The following is a 27,001-nucleotide window of genomic DNA, read 5'->3' on the forward strand; positions in this document are numbered from 1 at the left end:
TTTCAAGAGAAGTTTAGCTCAAGCCAAGTCTGCTCTCAGAGTGAGACTGTTTTTCTGGTACAGCAAATGGCCATCAGTTTTCAGATAAAAAATTTTGACATAAATGTTTAAAATCAAATCCAAGTCTCTGAAATCCCTGTAAAACTAAAGAAGAAATAAGCATGCACACTGGCAGGTTTGAATAGTGTTTATGGTAATTGGGGAGAGGGGGGTATTATCGCCACCCCATGATGGCCCGTATCGGGGTTGCACAAAATGGGGGGTATTATCTCCGCCCCATGAAAGTCCGAGTCAGCGTGGCACATAATGGGGGGTATTATTGCTACCCCATGAAAGTCCGAGTCGGGGAGGCATGTGATGGGGGGTATTATCGCCGCCCCATGAAAGTCAGAGTCGGGAGAGACAACTAAGTAATGGAACACTGGAATGGGTGTGGGGAGAGGGGTCATTTGATACCCTGGCTAGAGCCCCATTTGATCATGATCCAGCTCTGCTTGTGAGGAAAGGAAAGGTTGCATATTATCCATATAGAACTGATAAAATGGACACCTCCTTTACAACAGACCTCTCATAATCACAATTGTTTACTTCTTCTTTTTTCGGCTGCTCCCATTAGGGGTCGCCACAGCAGATCATCTGTTTCCATTTCTTCCTGTCCTCTGCATCTTGCTCTGTCACACCAACCACCTGCATGTTCTCTCTTACCACATCCATAAACCTTATCTTAGGCCTTCCTCTTTTCCTGTTACCTGGCAGCTGCATCATTAGCATCTTTTTCCCAATATACTCTGCATCCTTCCTCAGCACATGTCCAAACCAATGTAATCTTGCCTCTCTGGCTTTGTCTCCAAAATTTCCAACCTAGGCTGACCCTCTAATATACTTATTCCTAATTCTGTCCACCCTCATCACACCCAGTGCAAATCTTAACATCTTTAACTCTGCCACGTCCATCTCTGACTACTGTCTTTTTGTCAATGCCACTGTCTCCAACCCATATAACATAGCTGGTCTCACTACCCCCTTGTAGACCTTCCCTTTCACTCTTACTGGTTACTCGTCTGTCACAAATCACTCCTGACACTCTTCTCCACCCACACCATCCTGACTGTATTCTCTTTTTCACCTCTCTTCCACACTCACCATTACTCTGAACTGTTCATAGGTTCATAGGTAGGTACTAGGCTATCTGCCCAAAGGCATTTATAAGCCTAGCCAGAATGTGTTGGCTTTCGCCACCCTCCTTAGATTAGTTCCCTGTGCCTCTGCCCAGCAAAGCCACTGAAGTGATCCCCGGGGTAAACTTTCTGTTGCCCATCCACTCGTCAAAGTTTCTCTTGAAGAGTATTTGCGAGGAGCTCTGCCTAATGTAGATTGGAATTTTGATCCAAAGCATGGTAAATCTCTGTGACAGGAATCTATCCCTCCAGCATGTCCTATTTATTGTTGTGGTGAGGTTTAGATCCCTAGAGCATGTGGCTCGAGGGGATAAGCTTTTCTTTAGGTGGAGCATGTCGATCAGTTCTGGGTTGGACATGGCCTTGTATGTCAGGCAGAGATCACCTCTGAGTAGGCGGTATGCAACCGAGTACAGCTGGAGTTTCTTCAGTCGAGCTGCATAGGGCATCTGTTTGAGGCCAGTGATCTTCTTGGTGAGGTACTTCTGTGGTCTTTCCAGCTTTTGCAGGTGTCTTGTAAGATACATCCCAAATGGGGCACTGTACTCTATGATGGGTCTGATGAGTGATGAGTAGAGGGGCACAATGACCTCTTTTGATCTGGATGCAAACCCTTTTGTGATAAGGTGTGCCACATAGAAGGATTTTCTAACCACTTTGGCAATGTGATTATCAAAGAAGCGTTTACTATCTACTTGGGTCCCCAGATCCCTTATTACATCTTCTGTAAATAGGGGACTTCCACCTATGTGGTAGTTTGTGGGTACTTTGTTTTTTCCAAAGGGGATGACTATGTACTTTTTGGCATTTAGCTTGAGGCTATGATTTTGACACCAGGTGTCCGTCTCAGTGAGACCCTTTTGGAGGATGTCTGTGTCAGCTGGAGAGTCAATTATAGCCCCTAGTTTGCAGTCATCTGCGAACTTGGTCAGCCACAGTCCTCCTGCGTTTGCCTGTACCTCTGAGTACTATATGCCGAACAGGAGGGATCCTAGGACTGAGCCCTGGGGAACACCACTTGTAACCGGTTTAGATTCAAACCTAGCTCCCACAACTCTTATCATGTGGGTTCTATCCGTGAGCCAGTTGGCAACCCATCTTGTGACGTAGGGGTTTATGTTCAGACTGGTGAGCTTGTCTATAATACCAGAATGGGGAATAGTGTCAAAGGCCTCTACGAGGTCTAGGTAGGCTGTGTGTACCACCTTTCCCTCGTCTATAGCCTTGGTAACTGTCTCAAAGAAGTCCACCAGGTTTAGGAGGCATGATCTGCCCTTAACAAAGCTGAACTGGGTAGGGTCCAGTGTTTGGAGCTTTCCAATGTCTCTGTTAATCAGTTCCATGATGATGTGCTCCATAGCCTTGCAGACCAAGCTAGTCAGGCTTATACGGCGATAGTTCCCATGGTCTGTTGTGGCTCAGCGGAATAACCACTGCTGTGCACCACTCTATGGGTACATATCCTGTGGAGAGGCTGAGTTTGAACAGTGTGTTCAGGTGAGGGGTTAGCTCTTCTTTGAGCTCGTGTAGGACACAGCCTGGGTCACCGTCCGGTCCCACTGATGCTGAGTTTTTGGCTTTGGAGAGGGCTGTTTTAACCTGAGTGTCTGTGATTTCAGTAGCTATACATTCTTCTGGTATGGTTATGGGCCCTTTTGGGGCTGGGGGGGGGGGGTGAAGTTTGCTCTGAACCTGTCTGCCAGGATGTTGGCAATATCGGTCGGTTCAGTGTATTTTGTACCATTCTGCACTAACTCTGTGCAGATCTTAGCATTACTACTTAGATTCTTGACATAGCTAAAGAATGCCTTGTGGTTATCTTTGGAGTCTTTGGCAATTTTTCTTTCGAAACTCACCTTGGATGAATTTATGAGGGATCATAGTTTCTTGCTGACAATGATCACGGATATCTTTCCTTCTTGGGATTTTACTCTTTTCTGTACTAGTTTCCTCCTCCTATTGTATAGCTTGTTTATGGCAGGGGTCTACCAGACTGGTTTCCTTTTCTTGGAGGAGTGAGTCTTGGTTTTGTTTGGGATAGCACAATCCATGTATTCTTGTAGCTGCCTGTAGAATGCATTAGTAAAGGATTTTGCAGCTTGGACAGTGTTATCCTTGAGCATGGGGGCTTTGAAACTTTCCACCTCGGTCTTAAGTAACGTGAAGTTTGCTTTTGAAAAGATTTTCACGGTGGTTTGCTTGCTTGAGGGTGGGGGCGGAATGTGGATACCCAAAGTGATCTGTTTATGATCAGATATAACCAGTGAGGGGTTGACCTCTGGTGTGGAGCACCAGTCGCCCATGTTGGTGATGACCAGGTCCAATATGTTGTCACCTCTGGTGGGAGTGTTGACCAGTTGATCCAGGGCGTTTGAGTTTATAAATTCTAGGAAATGTTGGGCAAGGGAGTTAGTACTTGAGTAGTTCATCCAATTAATGTTTAGGTAATTGAAATCACCCAATATTAGGGTGTTTGGTAGGACCTTTATATTTCCCAATGTTTCCAGAAATGCGGAATTGGGGTCCTGGGACATGGTGGGTGATCTGTAGCAAGCTACAATTTGAATTGCAGTTTTGCCTATTGTTAGTTGCACGTGGATGATCTCTGAAGCATTGTGCTGTGCCACTAACCTGGAGGTGTGGGTATCCTTGATGAATATGGATACGCCCCCTCCTTTTGTATTTCGATCCGGGTTCTGCGGCCGAAATGTATGGAATGAGTTGTGGCCTGGTAGTGCTGGGGTGCTCTCTGGGGCCTTAAACCAGATTTCTGTTACTGCACATATATCGATTTTCTCCATACTGACGAGTGCCTCGAGTGCGTGCATTTTGAGGTTTAGACTTCTGGCATTGAGTAGCATCATCCTCAGTTTTTTGTTACTTGTGCTATTTATGGCGGCGGGTTTGTCTTTTGAGCCTTGCTTAAAAAAGGCACTATGGGGGTGGCAAGAGCCTTGGCCAGTATTCGAAAGCCTAAGGGTGACAGGTACAAGCCGTCTCTAGTGAAGCAGCGTGGCTTGTTGAGCATGTCAGCCCAGGTGGACAGACACTGGATCCCCTTTGAATGACACCAGAAACTTAGCCAATTGTTGAAATTGATAATTATCTTGATCCCAAGTATTTAAACTCATCCACCTTCGCCACCTCTACTCCCTGCATCCTCACCATTCCTCTATCCTCCCTCTCATTCACACACATATATTCTGTCTTAGTCCTGCTGACCTTCATTCCTCTTCACTCTAGAGCATATCTCCACCTCTCCAGGGTCTCCTCCACCTGTTCCCTACTCTCACTACAGATCACAATGTCATCTGCAAACATCATAGTCCACGGGGACTCCTGTCTGAACTTGTCTGTCAACCTGTCCATCACCACTGCAAATAAGAAAGGGCTCAGAGCTGATCCTTGATGTAATCCCACCTACACCTTAAATGCATCTGTCACTCCCACTGCAGACCTCACCACTGTCACACTACCCTCATACATAGCCTGTACCACTCTTACATACTTCCCTGCCACTCCCGACGTCTTCATACAATACCACAACTCCTCTCTACGCACCCTGTCATATGCTTTCTTTAAGTCCACAAAGGCACAATGCAACTCCTTCTGACCTTCTCTGTACTTCTCCATCAACACTCTCAGAGCAAACATCGCATCTGTAGTACTCTTTCCTGGCATGAAACCATAATGCTGTTCACTAATCATCACCTCCCTTCTTAACCTAGCTTCCACTACTCTTTCCCATAACTTCATGCTGTGACTGATCAATTTAGTCCCTCCGTGGTTACTACAGCTCTGAAAATCACCCTTTCTCTTAAAAATCAGTACCAAAACACTTTTTCTCCATTCCTCAGGCATCTTCTCACTTTCCAAGATTTCATTAAACAATCTAGTTAAAAACTCCACTGCCATTTCACCTAAACACCTTCATACTTTCACAGGTATGTCATCTGGACCAACAGCCTTTCCATTCTTCATCCTCTTCATAGCAATCCTTACTTCTTCTATGCTAATCCACTGTACTTCATGATTCACTATTCGCACATCATCCAACCTTCTCTCCCTCTCATTCTCTTCATTCATCAGCCCCTCAAAGTACTCTTTCCATCTGCTCAACACACTCTCCTCGCTTGTGAGTATGTTTCCCTCATTATCCTTTATCACCCTTACCTGCTGCACATCTTTACTAGCTTGGTCCATCTGTCTAGCCAATCGGTACAGGTCCTTTTCTTCCTCCTTAGTGTCCAACCTTTCATGCAACTCTTCATACGCCTTATCCTTGGTCTTCGCTACCTCTCTCTCTTTCCCATGCACCTCATCTCCTTATACTCTTGTCTAGTTTCTTCATCTCTCTGACAATCCCACTTCTTCTTCGCCAACCTCTTTCTCTGTATACTCTCCTGTACTTCTTCATTTCACCACCAGGTCTCCTTGTCCTCCTTCCTCTTTCTAGATGTTACTCCAAGCACCTTTCTAGCCATCTCCCTTACTAGCTCTGCTGTAGTTACCCAGCTATTCGGTAACTCTTCACTGCCACCCAGTGCCTGTCTTAACTCTTCCCTGAACTCCACCTCACAATTACCCTTTTTCAATTTCCACCATTTGATCCTTGGTACTGCCCTCACACTCCTCCTCCTCTTCTTGATCACCAATGTCCTCCTATAAACCACCATCCTATGCTGCCTAACTACACTTTCCCCTGCCACCACTTTACAGTCTCCAATCTCCTCCAGACTGGCCCTTCTACATAAGATATAATCCACCTATGTGCATCTTCCTCCAGTCTTGTATGTCACCCCTATGCTCCTCCCTCTTGTTAAAATATGTATTTACCACAGCCATGTCCATCCTTTTTGCAAAATCCACAACCATCTGACCTTCTGCATTCCTTTGCTTAACACCATATCTACCCATCACTTCCTCATCCCCTCTGTTCCCTTCACCAACATGCCCATTGAAATCTGCTCCAATCACCAGTCTGTCACCCTTGGGTACAGTCATCACCACTTCATCCAACTCACTCCAAAATTTTTCTTTCTCATCCATCGTACACCCAACTTGTGGAGCATATGCACTAACAACATTAATCATTACACCATCAATTTCCAGCTTCATAAAAATAACTCTATCCGACACTCTTTTCACCTCCAAAACACTCTTAGCATACTGTTCCCTCAGGATAACCCCTACACCATTTCTCCTCCCATCCACACCATGATAAAACAATTTGAACCCACCTCCGATACACCTAGCCTTGCTCCCCTTCCATCTGGTCTCTTGGACACACAATACACCAACCTTCCTTCTGTCCATCATATCAGCTAGCTCTCTCCCTATACCAGTCATACTGCCAACATTCAAAGTTCCAACCCTCACTATCAGAGTCCTAGCCTTTACCTGCATTCAGGCATGCCTTTCCCCTTTTCTCCTCCTTCGGCCAACAATAACCCAATTTCTGCCAGCACCCTTTTGGCCAAAAGTACTGGCGGCGGTCGTTGTTAACCCAGGCCTCGACCGATCCGTTATGTATATCTGTACTGATCACAATTGTTTAATATAAATATTAAAATAAGAACATTAAGTTTCTGGCAATACTGTAACATAACTAAGGATGACCTTCTGCTGATCCAAAGGCCAGATGAGTCTTAAAGGGTGACTTGCTATTACCACTGGAAGTCAATTTCCATCATAAGGCTGCAATGGAATGCACTGACTAGTTGAGATAATTTGGAATTAAGTGCTAAAATCAGGAGTACAGTCAGGAAGTACAAAAAATAAACAATGCATGGGCTGCATTACATGGTAAATAACCAGTGAATAAGATGTGTTCAAATGTTCAGTAAAGGAATATAAAAGTCATACTTAAACATTTTTTGATGCTGCTACCAACTAGTTTTCATGGAGGTCTCAGGTTGTAAACAGAACTGCTTCTCTCAATAATAGCTAATGATAAGCACCACAAAATAGAGGGACAATGCAAAGACATGCATCACCTTTATGTCTGTCATGTGCTTTGTGTCTTTGAAATGGTACAGAAGTATAGTTCCTAAAAGTTATAAGCTGAAGCAGTATGCATGTTATAAGGAAATAGCTTTGAGATCCATGAATTTTGAACTGTAACTGAATACTGACTGTACACTTTTCATGATGTAAGAAAGCTATTACTCACAAGAGGTGGTATGGTAAAAAATATTACTACATGCCCAAGGGTACTGTGAGGAATGAGTATGAAGCATGAATGCCTTGCAATCCCTATGCGTCTAATAATGCTACAGCAATACTGATTTGTTGTGCTTATAAAATCAGCATCTATACTTTGTTACCACTGAAGTATTAACTAGTTAATTAGTTCAGGTAATGGAATACTATACTTGATGTCATATTTTGACATTCAGTACCACCTTAATTAACTAATTTAGGTAATGACATAATTTCTTTGAAGGTTTATTTTGACATAAACTTGCTCTCCCCATGAAATGTTATACATGGTGTTGAAGCAGTAGTAAAAAAAATGCATTTTTGTCCAGATTTTAACTTTTCTTACTGCTGTATTCATGATGCCTAAAGTAACTGGTATTTTTCAAGTTTACAACAAAATACCAGAATTTGTTAAAGCTGTTTGTATTCATGAAATTAAATTTTTCTACATAAATATTCTTCCAAAAATTTTGGCATATTCATTTTATGGTACTACTTGATGGGTATCCACTGAAAGTCTGAGAACTGAAACTGAAATCCTCTAAAAGTGGGAATTTAAGTGTGAACAGGGTGAATATTCACCGGTTTTTATACAGCAGTAGTTCACAGTATTTCCCCATACTCGTTAGTACACAAAAGTGTCATTATCCCTCCACATGTTTAGATGCAAGAGGCCTTGCTTCTTGCAAAAACACTGTAAATATGTGACTGCAAGTTTTGGAATTTGCTGTTTTTTGCCAGAAACATCTTTAAATTTTCAGTGTCTGGTTGAGTCTCACCCGTGCTGTGGGGTACCATAACTGATGAAGTATGGCACTGTCACTGCACTATTCAGTTACATCACAAAGAGTCAGTCTGCAATCGCTTTGCAGACATATAACAGTTTGTGTGTGAATTCGCCTTACATGATTGAATGGTGTAATGTGAGCACATCAGAAGTGTTGTGGGACACTGCATCCCCAGGGTGACACGGTAATGTAAGCAGAAAATGAAAATAGTGCCTTTTTAAGCATTTAATTGCTTCTGTGCACTCATGTCAAATGTACAAGGGATAAAACAGTCTCTATGACATTTTCATATGACATCATCAGGTTGCCATGGTGAAGATGGCAGAAATGAAAGCAATACAATATTTTACCCATTTTACTGGAACAATGTACTTATGCAGCATGAACAGTGGAAAAAACACTCATGTTATGTTGTGACATATCATGCAAGTTTGAACTTCAGCCACTAGCTCAAATACTCCTGCATCATGTTGCAGAATGAGAAGACTGCTTTATTTCAGTATGTGTATCTACTAAGGGAAAAGCACAAGAATGCCTTCTGTTTTTGGATTGCTACTGACTTGCAGGTCTGTTTGCTCAGCTTGTAATACTTGGTCGATGCACCTGTTTCAATGTCATCAGCAGACTGACTCTGTTCTACATCTTCCCAGTATGTGCTGAACATGATGAGTGCTATTGATGATAAATGTATATCAAAATATGTGTATGTTATGTCATTTCTTTACAAGTGCTGTGTTAGAAGTGCTTTACAAGTTCTGTGGCGTTACATGTCACGATTCATGTGGAGTTGTAGATTAACCTGCTATTCCTTGGCAAGGTGAGCAAGCTAGGGTCATTAAGGGTTGGCACACTGGTGGATAAAACAGCTGCAAGTCCTATGATCCCTGGCAGGTGATGGTTTAAAAATGGTACATGCAAGTTTTGACAAAACTAAGTGAGCATGTTACTTTGTCCATGCATAGGAACATGCTGTTGCAGTAGAAAGGAAAAAATAAACTAGTGGAGTTGCTCACAATCTAGTGTTTTATGGAATGTGTTTCAACTTCATTTGAAAGGCAGAGGCAACTACCGACTGCCTATAAATGCAGACAAAAGATACAGATTGAAAGTGTGAGCTTTGTCCTAGTTGGACTTTCCCAGTCAACAAATGTTTAATAAAATAAATAAATGAGCTGGCTGTAGTAGCACTACTTTGTTAACCGACCTTTCACTTGTACAAGTTGACAGTACCTGCTAACTACTGCTATACACAGGTTTTGCAAAACAGCTTGTGATCAGGAAAAAAGTATACAGAGCTGATGTTATTATGATGCCAATAATACAGACAGCAAATGATAAGCTTAGCTGTCTAACGTCTATTGTTATACTCTATTGTATAAATTATTGCAAAACTATGGAGCTGTTCTACAGTTTTGAAAGCTTTTGAAAAGCAGAGGAATAGGGCTGCAGTGGTATCATCTTTATTATGGTGCATCCACTTGTGATTATTGACACTGTACAGTAGTGCTTTGCTATCAGTGAGCTCTGTGAAAGCAAAGGTGAGTATTGCAGAACAAGCCATGTCTGCTGGCATACAGAGAGAAAGCCCTGACTAAGATCATGTGACCTAAGCTTGAAAAGTAGCTTGGACACCTGCTTCAGCTAGCGAAGGTGAAGGAGAGGAGTGATGTGGACTGGATGGTTTGCTCCATTTTGTGGGGAAGGGTATGGGAACATACACCCCAGGAACAGGTTCTCATGGCTGAATTCCCAGTAAAAACTGAAGAACCTACAACAGCACTGGCTTCTGGGGGGGGGGGGGGGTGATGGAGTTACATTACCCATAGAAATTTGTGAAAAGCCATCTCTGATGCACATTATTTTATGAACTCTGGGTGTGTAGGGAAGTAAACAGCAAAAAACTAAACAACCCTGATGGCTGCCTGAAAGGTAACACCTCTCAGTCTGCACTCACAAGAACATATGGGTTATCAACGGACCAGTGGGGCAAGAGATGGTCTTATGTTCAGAAGGCAATGGGAGTAAAACAAAAAAGTGTTTTTGATTCCAGTGTTTAACACAACAGCCCCAGAAGAACTATGGGATTGTAGACATGTTTCTTGAAGAAAGGCAAATGTTAGAGCTAAAGTTTTATGGTGGTTTACAGTCACACCCTCTTTACACTGTTATACTCACAAGTAACATAATAAAGAGTATCTAGATGTGTGGTACTGCAATCCCATATGTGTTACTGACATGGACTTCAGATTATGTTTTGTTAGTCTGACTAGCACTGTCATAAAATAGGGTTCTGCTGTTGTACGAAGTGCCTTAAATCACTATAATGGATGATAACTGCTTTGCTTTTTACTTTGAGTAAGCCTACATATAATTGGTTTGTGTGGCTGGATACACAAGGAACTACAATTCTTGAGAGCTATGAAAGCTGCACATCAGTGAACTTGGCTTCTGGCTGCAAGTTTGCACAGCACACCATGAGTGTAAAGACATAAATATCCAAAATATGGCAAAAATGCTAGAATATTTATAAGGGATGCAGGGATGATATATATATATATATATATATATATATATATATATATATATACACACACACACACACATACACACACATGGGTCCCTTTCAGATGGTCGAACTTTTAAAGACTCGACTTTCATATGGCCGAGACCATATGATCAAACTTTTAAAAGTTCAAAAGGTTTGAATGAGGATCTCCACAGAGCACAGAACAGGAAGATTTCCCTTTAATGCAATGTAGTGTGATCTCGGAGTTAGTATATTTAAATAGCATGGGGTGTTGGGGGTGCAGGGGGGGCTTACCCCCCTGCTAGACTGTTTAGTTTTTTTTTTTTATTTATTTTATCTTCGCATTTTCGAACATTCAAATGTTCGATCATATGGTCTCGGCCATATGAAAGTCGAACATTTGATTGTTCGATCATGTGAAATAGACCCATAAATATATATATATATATATATATATATATATATATATATATATATATATACACACACACACACACACACACACACACACACACACGACATGTATAGACTTACTTGACTCCCTGATCCTTGGCGACTTCAACTACCCCTACCCCACCACAGACTGGGTGAACTATTCCTGCCCTAATGCACTCACCCAAGGATTCCGTGACTTCATCAGTTCTAACGCACTAGACTAGCTCGTCTCATCCCCCACAAGGGGAGATAACATTCTGGACTTGGTTCTCACCAACCTGGGTGACCGCTGCACCACTCCAATAGTAAGTTCTTCCCTGGTGAGATCAGATCATTGGTCGGTCTCATTCGAAGTTTCTATTCCGCCCAACTCCTCCCCCGCAGCCGTACCCAGGCTAAAAAACTTCTCAAAAGCTGACTAGAACCTCCTAAGGGAGGGCATCTGTAGCTTCACACCACCACCACCACCCTCAGAGGATGCAGACAACTATGCTGAACAGTGTACTAATGCAGTATACAAGCATCTGTACAACTGCATGGATTCAGCCACACCCAACAGAAATAAAACCTGCTCCTCTAAACACAAACCTATCTGGTGGACATCCTCTATCAACAGGCTTTACAAAAAAAGGAAGAAACCGTTATCCAAGGGTAAAAAGACACAAATTCCCAATTGGAATAGCTCCCTCCTTAGCCTCAACAAGCAAATTAGATCACTAGTGAAAACCTCCAAAGACAATTATGAATCAAAACTAGCCACCCAAACAAAGGGTAACCACAAAACCTACTTCAGTTACATCAGGAACCTCCATGGCAAAGCCCAGGTTTGTTCCAAATTAGTACTTAACAATATCACTTATACTGATCCTGCTGACTTGGCCAACCTTCTAGCAATTAGGCTCAGAGCAAACTTCACCTCCCTGCCCCCTCAAAGGCCCATTCGACATCTCTGCTACTTGTCCCGCACCTCACATCTCCATAGATCAAGTGTTAAATGCCCAATCCATGGCAAAGAACACAGCTTCCATGGGACCTGATAGTATCCCAGGTTGTATTCTGCACCATCTCCAGCAAGAACTAGCTTCATCCTATTCAACCACAGCCCAAGTACAGGTTTCATTCCATCAGAGTAGAGAACTGCCATTGTCATCCTCCTGCACAAAGGTGGTGCTACTATTGACCCTGGGAACTATCACCCCATTAGCTTGACAAGTCTGATCTGTAAAGCCATAGAGCGTATTATTACAGACCTCATAAACAAGGACGTAGGGAATCTCCAAACACTTAACCCAACTCAGTTTGGATCTGTCAAGGGCAGACCTTGCCTGTTGAACCTTGTTGACTTTTTTGAGATTGTCACCAAGACCCTGGATGAGGAAAAGTAAATACCAATATCTTAGCTTGACTTGGCCAAAGTCTTTGACACAATCTCCCACTTGGGCATCATCAAAAAGCTAACACAACTTAGTGTAAATCCCTACCTTATCAGGTGGGTGGTGAACTGGCTCACCGATAGGACCCACAAGTTCAAAACAGGCACCTCCACCTCCAGCAGTAGACCTGTCACTAGTGGTGTTCCCCAGGAATCTGTTCAGGGAACCCTACTGTTTGTCTTCTACTTCTTAGAGGTCCAGGCAAAGACAAAAGGCCTGTGGTTGACCAAGTTTGTGGATGACTGTAGGTTGTGTGTTATCATTGACTCCACAAATGATGTTAACATACTACACCAGTGTCTCACAGTAACAAATGACTGGTGCCAAAGTCATGGCCTTAAGTTAAATGCAAAAAAATGTATTATCATACCATTCGGCAAAAACATGGCCCCTACTGATTACCACATCAACAACAACCCCCTACGCACACAACCTGTAGTGAGAGATCTAGGTACACAGGTTAACAACAATCTCACATTCGATCATTATGTAGTGGCAGTGATCAGAAAAGCCTTAACTTGATTCATCTCATAAGTAAAGGGATTGCATCCATTAAAAAATAGGTTATTACCTCCTTGTACTCCTCCCTCATTAGGCCAATAATTGAGTACACATACCCATTTGGTATGTACCTCTCCAAATACCTGCACCAGCTAGAAAGGCCACAGAAATACCTCACAAAGAGAATCTATGGCCTCCAACACCTGTCCTATGTGGACAGGCTCAAATCACTATCATTCTACTAGGTATTGTACAGATTGCTCAGAGGTGATCTGTGTCTCACCTACAAGGCAGTCTCAGTCCCTGCCCTACTAGAGATGCTCCGTATCAGTAAGTCTAACTCCTCACACATTACCTGCTCAAAAGGCCTAAATCTAATATGCGACATAAACAAAAGCTGCTGGAGAGACAGGTTTGTCTCCCAGAGTCTGCCCCATCTCTGGAATAGACTTCTCATACACGTCTAACAGAGTATATTGCTGACCATCTTTATCCAGAACCTTGATGAGTGGATGGGAAACCACAAATTAATTCCAGGGGTTCTACCTGTGTCCCTCACTGACAGGTGCAACAGGTGCTGACTGAGGTTTCTTTTTTGGGGATAAACTCTTTGCTAGACTTGTAAGGCCCCAGGGCCATTAGCCTAGTAACCTCCTATGATCCTATATATATATATATATATATATATATATATATATATAAAATGCTGTACAGAATTTCAGAAACCCCATGGATAAAGGGGACCTACTGTGCCCAAACTCCCAGACTAATTAATTGAATTGCTTCGTCCTGTAAATAACAAAAGATCTTCGGTAAAATCATTTAGATTAACCAGTAAATATTCTGACTTGCACTGGTATAAAAAGGGAAGATGTTGGTGTTATAAGAATTAGGTGAGATCAAATTCCATTAAAGTACTGACACTGATGCACCATGCGAAATGAACTATATATACTAGCAAAGAAATATTGCCACGTAACCAAAACATTCTTATTTTGTACATAAAGTCACTATGACAGTCAATATGATGCAGGAATAGTCAGGTCTTACTAGGGTGCCATGCAAAAATACCAATTTTGGTAAGAGTGTCTTGGCACAAAAAAGACTGGAAAGCACTGGCATACGGGATTAAGTCTGTGTGTTACTAAGTAGATGGTGTTTCCAGAATGCGCCTGAAAATAGACACTTGCGCCTTGTGGGACATTTGTGATTGAAAAGGAAATAATATTAAATAACTGAACGTAGCTTTGGTAATAAGTAATAATTTTATATTCAACTTTCAGAAAACTCAGATTAGGATGTAAAGTTATATTTCTTCCCATAGCAAAAACTGCTTTTAAAAAAGTACAAACACATTAAAAGCAGTCATATCATTGTGTTGTATTTTAAATCATTACAACAACTTCTTAATGAAAATATATCTGCAATTTAAACATTTCTAAGTTGTCATTTTGGTGGTAAGATTTAAAATACACATTTTGTTGTTTTTACCTCTTCAGAAGTATTGTGGTACTCAATCTCACGATTCATGTGGAATGGTATAGTAACTTGGTATTCCTTGTCTGAGCAAGCAATTTGGGGGTCATCAGGGGATAGGAGACTGACTAAGCAGCTGCAAGCCCCATCATTCCTGTAATTATTTGTCTGTCTCAATCTGGGCAACTGTTTTCCCCACTTTTTCTGTATGTTGAACCAAAAAAATGTAGAATGTTAATCATGGAATGTTTTCCATGGAACACAACTATTAAGTTTTGCAAAGAAAAATTTTATTTCAATATTCTGTACACAATGAGTGAAAAAAAACAGTTATGATAGCCTAGGATTCATTTACGTAAATGCACAGGAGCTGGAGTAAAGTTTTCTTAGCATCTGTCTATAAGCATTATCTAATTTGTGTAATGTTTTACACACATATATATATATATATATATATATATATATATATATATATATATATATATATATATATATATATATACACATATATATATACATATATATGGACAATGTGATAATCATATACATAGCATGTAACACTGCTTGTTTTATTTAACATTCAAATCATGTTTTTCACAAAGTAAAGTCATAAGCAGGGTCTGTGACAGAGGACTGTTCCGAATCCATGCCTTACTTTATCTGTGATGCTGTCAGTGCCTACTGAGAACTTTTACCTTGTGAACAGAACAGATTTAATGTACAAGTAATTTGTAATATGACTGATAAGTTTATCTAGACCACTTTAAAATATAGCATGTCTTACATTTTAGAGGCAAGAAAAAGGCAGAAAATGCCACACTGGTCCACCAAAAGAATACACTAAACATAAAAAATTACATGATACCTTTTATTGTACCAAAAACATGTTTTTTCAAAACAGCTTCTTGAACTTTTGGACTAACAGAAGGCCTTCATCAGGAGTTGAACTCCTGATGAGTAGTTGCACTCTGAAATGCATGTTAGTTCAGCAAAAGGCACATCACTGTTGTGTTCAGTGTTTTTAAAGAAAGCATGTTTTCGCTACTAATTAGGGTTTTATAATATCAATAATTCCGGACGTTGCATCACTTCTCTATGAATTAATAAAGCTTTGGAATACACATACAGTTAGATATAGCTTACTGTTATAACTTCTTATCAGTTGTGCTTTCAATCCAGCAATGGCCAGACCTTAAGAAAGCCAGACCTGCTTTATCATCTTCACAGCACTCTTTGTCTATAATCACACTCAAGCTGTAGGACTGTCTGCACAGAAACCTTTGTCAAATCTCTATTTTCCCTCTTGTTATAACTGAATTACTCCTGCCATCACATAAACCCCAATTCCACACTCTGTTCTCTTGCTCCAACATACAACATACTCCTCATCACTAGAATAACCACTTAAAATTCTATTGACACTATAATGTCTGCTACTCAAATTCTGTACCCTTTTCCATGGATCCAACCAAACCACAAACTTTTCTTGACTAGGACATACCAAGCACTTTGTTCATTCTCTCCCAGCCACACTTGTCAACTGTCCAGATTTTTGCAGAATGTCCAGATTTTTGCCTCATATTTTTGGTCTGTTCCTCACAAAATTGGTGGTTTTCTAGCCAATCACTGGCATGATCTGAGGAATGAAGTCACTAAATAATGACATATATTTGAGTTTCAGACATCAAATCCCTCAGAGATGCATGCTAACACAAACCCTGTTATTCTAACAACCTTCTAATAGCAATATTTAAAATCTGTCCTTGTTTTTGGGCCTTTGTCCCCCCATTTTGTCAGGCCTTGTGCAGATTTCTTACACTAAGAGGTTGAGAGGTATGCTCCCATCTGTTACTCTACCTCCCTCCCCACACATTATTTCCTTACCTCTACTTACATTTTGCCTCCATTTACTCCCTTCTCATTACTGCCTGCAACACTTCATTACTTGACAAGTGCCTCACAGTCTGTATGTTAAATTTGTAATTACTTTAAAACAGCGCTACTTCTTTAAAACTATTCTGTATTAAATGCAGTTGTTTCCGTTTAATATATTTATCTCCTTTGCTTTTCCTGCATTGTGCCATTACCTTGCAATGTTCTCATGCATTCAATTATACCAGCACATCTCTCATTTCTTTGCTGAAATGCCCAGGGTGTGCCTGAAATGAGTCTAAATCAATCAATCATACAAAAGTGCTGACTACTCTAGTTCATTATACTTACTATTGGAAACATATTTTACACCGACTCTAACTGCTGAAGTAAGGATTACATGTAAGTAGTGCTACTTGATTTTAGTCAAAATGTTGCATTGATGATGCATGCGTTTTAGCTGTCTGATTTATCAGAATATCTGTACTTTGATTTATTACTGCACAGTCAAAATGAATAATCATTAACAGAACCAAGCTATACACTAAGCAGATATTTATTTATTTGTGTGTTAACAGCTAGGGACAATAGATTCTGTAGCAGTGACCAAGGTGGGTTGCCCTTAGTCAATGCCACAGAGGAATTAAATAGAGAATGAAGGAATTAAATGAATGGTATCATAATTCTTTAGCAGCAGTTAATTTCTGTGCATGTCTGCTTATGAATTCATTATACAATAAATGCATCATTTGTTACACACAACTTACTTTATTGTATATTGTGTTGCTGGAATTATAACTTTACAAATTCATGTCCTACTGTAAACCTTTAAACTGCAATGTGCAGTATCAATAAAAAATGAGAGGGAGCATTGTGTTATACAGATGCACTGAGAAAGTACTTTGCTGGAAAGCTTTGCTGTGGTCTTTAACTTGCTTTAAATAAATATTATGAGTGGGGGTTTGAAGCTCTAATATTGATTTTTATTTTACTTATGTGGATTGAGCAAACATGAAATATGTACTTCCAGAAGGACTTCACCTACAAATCACCCATTTGTAATGCAAACATGAAGGAAAATGAAAAATGGGTATCAAACCTGTGACTGATTTTTACCATGTAATATTGCAGTCATCCTCCAAATATAAATAACGCCACTGAAGATCCAATCACTGGTTAAAAAATAATAAATTGTATTAAAATAATAAATAAAATGCTTGAGCATTTTTGTTTCAACAGAGAGACTTCATCAGAATGTTGCAGTCATGAAATGAAACCGTAACAGTTTCTTTCCATTGTAACAACCTATAGCTAATAAACAATCTGATGTTGTTAATCATCTTTCCATTCATCACTGATGGGTTTGGCTCCAAGCCCTCAGAACTGAGTCAGCCTAATACCAAGCTCACGCTAGCCAAAAAACTCTTGAGCTAAGTCTCTATCCAGAGTGTCCTTCTCTCTGCTACTCCAGATCTCGTTTGCTGCGTAGCCGTAAAGTCACGTTTCAGACGAGTTCTCAGCTAAGTAAAATCTTTTTTGATTTTTATGTAAAAGTTTTCGGATATCTTCATATTTTACTAAACCTTTGGTATTTCTAGTGTCTTTTGTTCGATCTACCCATATTTTCTCCACTCTACCCATTGCTACTGTTGATAAACTTAAGTACCATTGTTGGTACAGCCTTTTCCCTTACCCTTGTGGTATTTCTTCAATACCATAGCTGGTATTGCTTTCTCTTGCTTAACCTATTAGTTTTTATCTCTATTCAGGTATTTCCCTTTCTTCTCATATACAGTGTGTTGTAATATTGGTATTTTTCTTGTGATTTTTGAACTGAGTGACTTCATTATTGTTGGATTATACAGTTAGTTGTGGTGTCCTTTCTATTAAAATGTCAGATAAGAAGGGTACCTCTGGCTTTAAGCATTGTACTTCTTGTAAGGGCACGTTACCTAACAGTGACTTGCATGATGACTGTGTATATGGTTTGGGAGTGGTCCACCTTTTGGTGCAGCCTCCATGTAATATTTTTCAAAGTTTCAGCCAACACACTCTTAATGAGCACACAAATAAACTCATTCTGAAGGGGTTACTTAAGTTTCCATTCTCAGAGGCCATTTCTGCGATGGAGGTCTCAACCCCTCATTCTAAGGACAAAAAGAGATCCTATTCTGTTCCTTCTGCACCATCGGATGATCAGAGCAAACCTGGGAAATCTAAGGTCCTCAAGTTATTGTTGGAGCATAAATCTGCCTCTTAGGCTGCGCCTTCCTCGGCTCCAACCATTTCAAAACCTTTGATACTGATGCCTGCACTGACACAGACCCTGCCTCCGGCACCGATCATAGATCTTACTACGCCTGCTTCGACTTCTGCACCTGTAGCTACTTTGGCTCAGGGCACACCTACGACTTCGACTTCAGTTTCCATTTTGGAACTGAATGTTTTGGCTATGAGTGCCACTTTGGCGCCAAGCATTGTACTGACCACACTGGATCTGACCCCTTTGCTTCCGGTCTTGAAACTAGAGATTTCGGTGCTGGCAGACTTTGCACCATGGTCCCGATACTCTCCCTCAGTAAACCCATTTCTGGGCCAAGTGTATAGCCCATTTCTCGAATGTCCTGACTCCCCATCTGGAGAATCCAATAAATCCACCAGGAACCTTTTGGAACACGACATGGTGTGTCTTGTGGACCAGTTTTTGGTAGCCAGGGGGATTCCATCACTTTCTAAAACCCATCCACCTGCTGGACTTGGGTTGCCTTATCCATGAACTCCATCTTACACTCCTCCTTCAACCATCTTGGTTCCGAAGTCTTCTGTTCCGATATCCTTCTTGGAATCCACCACCTTGGCACCTATGGTACACTTCACTCCAGCTCTGAGCTTGTTACTTTGGACTTTGGTTCCCGCTGAACCTGTCCTTCCTCAATCTGGGGATGGGCACATCGGCCCAGGGTACGGTGCCGACTTTCTACTCCATTTCTTCCTCGACGCCGATGGCTGTGTACACACCAATCTTGCTTGAGGCTCTACCCATGGGGGCAGGTCTGTCAGAGCAGGGTGTGACCCCAGTCCCAAGGTTGTCTTTCTCGGTTCTAGGCTCCCATCCCTCTTCGGGCGGGCCTGCCTTACGCGCAATGGAGAGGGTTCTTGCTTCTGGTAGCACTCCAATGATGTCGGAACCCCAGTTTTCACCCCCTGAGCTGCAACTGTCACAGACCACCCCCCTGGGACACTGGGCAGAAAAGCCACAGGACACCCCTGTTCAGGGTACCCACTCTTCTGAGTCCTCCTCAGAGACCCCCACTGAGGAGTCCCGTCGAAAGAAAACATGCAAGAGGAAGCACATGGACTAGCCTGAGGAGTCCTTAATGGAAGACACAAATTATGATGATGGTGAAGGGTCCCCACGGTCACCTCCTGATGATGTCTCCTTTGAATACATCCTGGAAATGTTAAAACAGAGAGGTGACTGGAAGCCCTCCAACCCTTCTTCTGAGGAGTCTGTGTTCCTACAGGCTTTTCATGCCCAGCTGTCTACCTCCTGGGTGACCTCGCCTGATGACGAACTTGTCCAGCTCATCGTGCAGCAAGTGTGGAAGAACCATGATTCCATTGAGGTGATCCCTGGAGACCAGATAAAATTCTGTCCCCTCCTGTTCAGAATGCTCACTGGTCCAAAGGGTTACCAGTTGATGATATGATGGTAGCTGTTACCATGAAAAAAAGGACTTGGCTGAGGAAAGTCCCACTGTCCACCCACCCAACAGGGAGTCCTGGGTGGAGGACAGACTTGGGAAGCATGTTTTTGCATATGGGACCTTTGCTATACAGTCCCTGAATTATTTGGCACATTTTACAAGGCTCCAGAGGGACTTGATCTCCGAACTCTCTGGGACACTCACAGGACAGTTGTCTGATGAGGTCAGGGATAAGGTGGGCTCGCAGCTAGCAACCCTGGAATCAATATCCAACCCGTCCATGAGGTTGCTCTCACACGCGACCGAAGGGTCGGCTAGAGCAGCAAGTTCAGACATTGTTATGAGATGTCATGCCTGGATGCACATCTGTGACCTCGCGGATACCTTCAAGTCTTCCTTTCTGAATGCTCCCATTGAAGCTTCATCCCTGTTTGGCTCCAAAGTGAAGGACACGCTAGCCAGGTGCAGGCAAGATGGAAAAACCCTGTCTGCCACAGGCCTATAGTTTTCCAACTCTCAACGTACCTTCTCCAGGAATCAGAGGAGTGGGAAAATGTGGCATAAGAAATCTCAGGGTCCATTTTGTGCCACATTTGGTGATGATACTCCCAGAGGCAGAGGGGGTAACAATTCTGGAAGATGCCTCTATAGAGGCAGAGGGGGTCCTCGCAACCAAGGCTCCAGGGACTCTTTATCAGGACAGCCTTATCAGTGCTCCTGCTACCTCTGGAAGCAGTCGGGGGTCGTTTCTCTCTGCACCAAACTACCTGGCACTCTATCACCACCAATCGTTGGATGCAGAATATTATCACCAGAGGTTACACCATTCCCCTTTCTTGTCAGCCAAAATTTCCAAAAAAGTTCCCGACATTCCACCCAGTCAAAGGGAAGCAGCAGCTTCAGGGACTATAATGCTGTCTCTAAAAATAAGTCATCCAACCAGTCCCATCAGACCAGCGTGGATCCGGATTTTACTCGAGATTCTTTTTGGTGCCAAAAAAGACAGGGGACTGGAGACCCATTTGGCATCTCAGCATCTTAAACAAGTCTGTCACCCAAACCAAATTCCGGATGGTCATAGTTCAGTCCATCCTTCTCTTTTTAAGAGAAGGTGATTGGATGTGCTCTATAGATCTTTGGGACACGTATTACCACAACAAGATGGAAAAATGCTCCAGGAATTTGCTTCGCTTCCGGCTAGGAGCCAGTCATTACCATTTCCATGCCCTGCCGTTCGTTCTCTGTACAGCCCTCAGAGTGCTCACAAAATGCATGGCAGTGGTAACAGCTCACTTAAGACTAAAAGGATTCTGGGTGTTTCCATATCTAGATGACTGGCTCCTTACCACCCCCACCAAGCATCTTCTGGTAACTGCCCTACAACATACTCTCTCTCTGGCAAAATTGTTGGGAATACCGATACATTGGGAGAAATCAAATCTTATCCCTGCACAACAAATAGAGTTCATTGGAGCAGTGTTCAATACTCAGTCCTGTCTGGTATCACTTCCTCTTCACAGACTCCACCGATTGAGGCTTCAAATTCAATTGATTCTTTCTCAAACATCAGTCCCTGCAAGACAAGTTCTCCAAGCTCTGGGTTCTATGGCTGCATCAATTCCAATAGTGCCTCCAGCAAAGCTACATATGCGAATTCTGCAATGGCTCCTTCTGTGTCAGTGGTTCCCAAACTGTCATCCCCTGGATTACAAGATTCGAATAACCAACTCTTGCAAACAGGATCTGCTTTGGTGGATGAGGTCAGACAAAGATCTTTGGAGCCGACATTTTCAACCCTCCCAGCCCACAAGCATTGTGACCATGGATGCTTCCCTGATTGGGTGATGGGGGCCATTTTCAGGGAAAGACTGTCCAAGGCACATGGTCCACCTCGGAGGCTTACCTGCATATCAATGTCCTAGAACTCAGGGCCATGCTGTTAGTGTTGCAGACATTCCATGCAGCTCTCCCCTCCAGGACAACTGCAATCCAATCAGACAATATGTCAGTGGTCTGGTACATCAACAAGCAAGGAGGAACCAAGTCCTACCCCCTTTGTTGAAAAGCCATGAGAATCTGGCAGTGGGCGATAGCTTCCAACCGCTTTCGGAGAACGATGCATATCCTGGGGAGCTCCAATGTGATTGCAGACAAACTGAGCAGATGCATCCTCATGCCTCGCAAGTGGTCCCACAATCCCGAAGTGGCATCTGTAATCATCAGCCACTGGGGCCAGCCTTGCTGCGATCTTTTCGCCTCCCCATCAAACACCAAGTGCAGCAGCTACTTTGCCCTACTTCCCCCAAAGGGGGATTCACCGAGGGATGCTCTGATCCATGATTGACCCACGGGATTTCTCTACACCTATCCTCCCATTCCTCTGATCACATAATTTCTAAAGAAAGCTCTTCAGTTGAGATGCAAGGTGATCCTCATAGCCCCACTCTGGCCTCGACAAGTTTGGTTCCCCTTTCTTCGGCCTCACCTAGTACTCCCACCATGGATTCTGGACCCTCTACCAAATCTGATCACTCACCCCCAAGGGTTCAGTCACCCGAACCTGTCCACTCTCAAGCTAACAGCTTGGTTTCTCCACTTCGGCTAGTCGCTAGGCAGGCTAACCTATCCTCACCTGTTCTAGACATCATTCTGGCCTCTCACAAACCATCCACCAGAAGACTATATCAGGATAAATGGAAAATGTTATCCATTTGGTCCAAGGATAACATGCTAGACCCATATTCAGCTCCAGTTACTGCAGTGCTTCAATATTTGGATAAGTTTTTTGATAACGGAGCCTCTGCTTCTACAGTACGTGTACATCTAGTGGCAATTTCCAACTTCCACAATGGTATAGATGGCACCCCTCTTATTTCGTTATGCCTTTGCAAGGCTTTCCTCAAAGGGACCTCTCATCTCAGGCCTCCTCTCAGACAACCCGTAGTACCATGGAACCTCACTTTAGTCCTCCAGTCTTTGATTCAAAAGCCCTATGAGCCTGCAGCTAAGTGTGACCTAAAGTTCTTGTCTTGGAAATATCTGTTCCTGGTAGCCACTACCTCTGCCAGAAGAGTCTTGGAGCTGCAGGCATTGTTTATCAAGACGCCCTACCTGGTCTTTCATAAAGACAGAATGTCACTTTGAAGGAACCCATCCTTTCTTCCCAAAGCTGTTTCTGAATTCTCTATTAACCAGTCCATTGATCTACCAGTGTTCTTTCTGAATTTTGCCAATAGAGGAGAGTATTGCCTTCACACTTTAGAAGTATATTGACAATTAAGGTTTTACCTAGACAGGACCAAACCTATCCATAAATCTGAACAGCTTTTCATCTCTTTTCGGGACTCAAAATGGAAGAGGCTGTCTCCAAGCTTACAATATCAAAATGGCTAAGGGACTGCATACGTGTCACTTATTCCCTCCATAATGAATCCATACCAAAAGTTAAAGCCCACTCCACTAGATCTATGGCAACTTCTATAGGATTCCATTCCTGGACATCCATGGATGACATCTGTGCAACAGCCACTTGAGCTAAGCCTCATACCTTTATCAATCATTACAAACTGGACCTGGTCTCCAGAGGGAGAGCTGCCTTCGGCTCAATGACACGCAGGAATGTTCTTCCATAAGTGCTGCCCATAGACCTCAAAGTAGCTTGGGATTCTGTCCCATCAGTGATGAATGAAAAGGAGATTAACAACATCAGATAAAGAAGTTATGTCTTACCATAACATTCCATCTGTGTTGTTCATCTTCTTTCATTCATCACTTCCCACCCTCCTTCCTCCTTCAAAGGCTTCTGGGGGATGCTTTGGATCTAAGCGGTGCATTAGGATACTTGCGTAGAAGTGGCCTCGACTTTACTTCCTTTCTTAGCAAACTCGATCTGAGGTAACAGGGAGAAGGGAATTCTGGGTAGAGACTTAGCTCGAGAATTTTTTTGGCTGATGCAAGCTTGGTATTAGGCCGACTCAGTTCTGAGGGCTCGGAACTGAACCCATCAGTGATGAATGAAAGAAGGTGAACAACACAGATGGAACGTTATGATAAGACATCACTTCTTTTTTTGATATCTCGAACCATACAGAACCAACATCTGCTTTATTACCCAATTAATCAAATTTTGTTATAGTGAACATACAAAATCCAAGTGCAGGCAAAAGTACACAATGCAAATCCAATAAAACCATGAAAGGTGCACTGAAAGCGACCCAATAAAGCCACGGATGAAGGCAACCAGTATATGTAACGTTTTATTAAAGAAAAATTCACACAAAAAACACTCCATCTTCATTAACGCTGTTTGAAAATCCGTTTTCATTTCATCACACTTCATCAGATGTGGGTTAGAGTGAAAGACAGCCCTTTTATATACAATCAAACCCTGAAAAGCTGAGCTGGGGAAAGACGTGCTGTGCAAGGTCCACAAGTAAATTTTACTTGTGGACCTTGCACAGCACTTCTTTCCCCAGCTCAGCTTCTCTAGGTATGATTGTATATAAAAGGGCTGTCTTTCACTCTAACCCACATCTGATGAAGTGTGATGAAATGAAAACGGATTTTCAAACAGCATTAATGGAGATAGAGTGTTTTTAGTGTGAATTTTTCTTTAATAAAATGTTACATATACTGGTTGCCTTCGTCCGTGGCTTTATTGGGTCGCTTTCAGTGCACCTTTCGTGGTTATAGTGAACATACTAAACTATGGCATATACCTAACTCTATATTACTAAGCACAGAGGTCAGCTTAAGCTGAACAAGGAAAACACAAAATGGTAGTGACTCGCAAACAATACTGTCAACAGCATTAGAAGTCAGACTGAAAGTGTCACCCACCCTCCTGTACTACAGTCAGTACAAATGAGTTAGATGAGGGTAACTGCAAGTGAAAATATTATTCAATGAGTAGGAAATGGAGGAATACCATTTACTTACAAAAGTCAATATGAAAACTAATAAAAGGAATATATCTACTGTTGGCTGAGGTGAAACTCCTTAAGCATCAATAGGCCTAAGCAGAAAATAATGCAGAATGGAACAACAATTCCTGTTTTTCCAAAGGAAACCACTTCTGGTTGGAATTCTAAGCATTCCCCAGCAGGGGTTCCATTGATTTAGGAGATTATTCTCTTCTTCTGTATTGATACAACTGTGAAGCTGTGGGTATGGAGTCTTGCCGCCTGCAAAAAACACTTTTTCACATTTGTCTGTTTGAGGCATTAGATTACAACCTTTCTATGCTTGATGAATTGCTGTTCAGTGCTTCACAGTAGAATTATTTTGTGGGTTTTTATATCCCAACAAAGACTTCAGATACTGATGGTACTGAGCTTAGCACTGGGACTCTGTGTTAAAACTTTCAAATACAACTCATAAGATTGTAACATCTTTTCTTTCTTGCATAAATATACTGAATGCACCTACTGTGTTGGAAAGAATACTATAATGCAGCTTACCTGTTATTCTTCATTAATAGGTTCATAGTTTCTATACATAAACACTAGGCTAATGACCACCAGGGCTTTTATAAGCTTAGCTACACAATGCATCCCAACCCATTTGCATTCCCTAGTAATATGTGTGTCTTATTTGGGGGTTATGTTTGCTAGGAGGGCTATGTTAGTTAGGAGGTCGCAAAAAGGTTATGTGTTGGAGGATATGTTATTTAGGGAATGTTCATTGTTAGCCTTAGTATGGAAGAAACATTGGGGCCAGCCCAGGGATGAAGTAATGATTACCCACCTAATGATATCCCATCATGGTCCAAGTCCCCACCAGACTTAAAGAAAAAGATTTTCAAAAGGTAATGTGTGGCGATATTTGACCTGGAGGATACAGAAGGAATATGGCGCATTATTGATGGCGACAATTCTACTAACAAGGATTTGATGGCTGCCCTGGCACCCCTTGAGAAAAAGGTCTCAGCTTAGGTGATGGTGAAAAACTGGGATATGTGGTCATTAGGCTTCATGGTCTTCATGGAAGTTACTGTAGAAAAGGATTCAAGACAGTCACCGCCTCTGCTGGTGTACTTTTTTGGCCATTATGGAAGCTCACCATGTCAAAGGAGGCACAGAAAATTAAAAGCCATAACAAGTTCCTCAGGTGGGAACTAAGGTGCCTTGATATATGGCTAAGTGCCATGTTGGACAAGCTGGGCACCCCTGAGACGGATGGTTTTAGCAGAAGCAATGGGAAGGCTATGTTCTTCTGGTCTTTTAACCACAGGAAATGCCTTTGGCCATTTTGTAAGTTTGTTCACTTGTGTTCCGATTGTGGGAAAGGTCACCCTGTGTCTAAGTGCTGGGGCATCACAGGACGGGATAGGCCTGGCATTGCATCACCTCAAGGGAAGCCTTGAGTGGACATGGGATAAGTCTCCCATTACTACCTTGTGTTCTTTTATCACATCTATCTTTATGAGTATTTTTGTCTACTTAACAGATTAGGTCATGGCTATAATTTGGCTCCTAGAAAACAACAAAGTGAAAAGACTTATCATCTTTTCTTTGTTGATGATTTAAAACTGTATCGCTCATCAGCTGAGGAACTGAAAACCCAACTGCAAGTAATTAAAATTCTTTCAGATTATATAATAATGTCATCTGGTCTTGGTAAATGTGCAAAAGCAACCTTTAGAGTAGGAAAGCTGCAGCACCAAGAAAACATCAGTTTGGGACAAGAATGTGATATAAAAGAACTTGAGCAAGAGGGAGTGTATAAACATTTGGAAATTGATGAAGGATCAACAAAACATGAACACATGCAAATAAAACTTAGGAAGGAATATTTTAGAAGACATAAATTAATTCTGAAAACCATACTGACATCTAGGAATAAAGTCCGAGCTATAAACCAATTTGCTCTTCCTGTCCTAATG

General features: G+C 42.0%; 1 protein-coding gene across 1 annotated transcript in view; it reads right to left on the minus strand.

The window, feature by feature from the left end:
• The window catches only part of ECE2 (endothelin converting enzyme 2), a 1,144,316-nt gene that overhangs the window by 1,061,779 nt on the left and 55,536 nt on the right, over positions 1–27,001 (minus strand). Inside the window, exon 2 of the mRNA XM_044070640.1 lies at positions 14,555–14,743. Within this exon, the coding sequence (XP_043926575.1) occupies positions 14,555–14,743 (189 nt within the window). The remainder of the gene's footprint in view (positions 1–14,554; positions 14,744–27,001) is intronic.

This window comes from Protopterus annectens, chromosome 4.part1, assembly GCF_019279795.1.
Source record: "Protopterus annectens isolate FY-2018-M chromosome 4.part1, PAN1.0, whole genome shotgun sequence".
Lineage (NCBI taxonomy): Eukaryota > Metazoa > Chordata > Ceratodontiformes > Protopteridae > Protopterus > Protopterus annectens.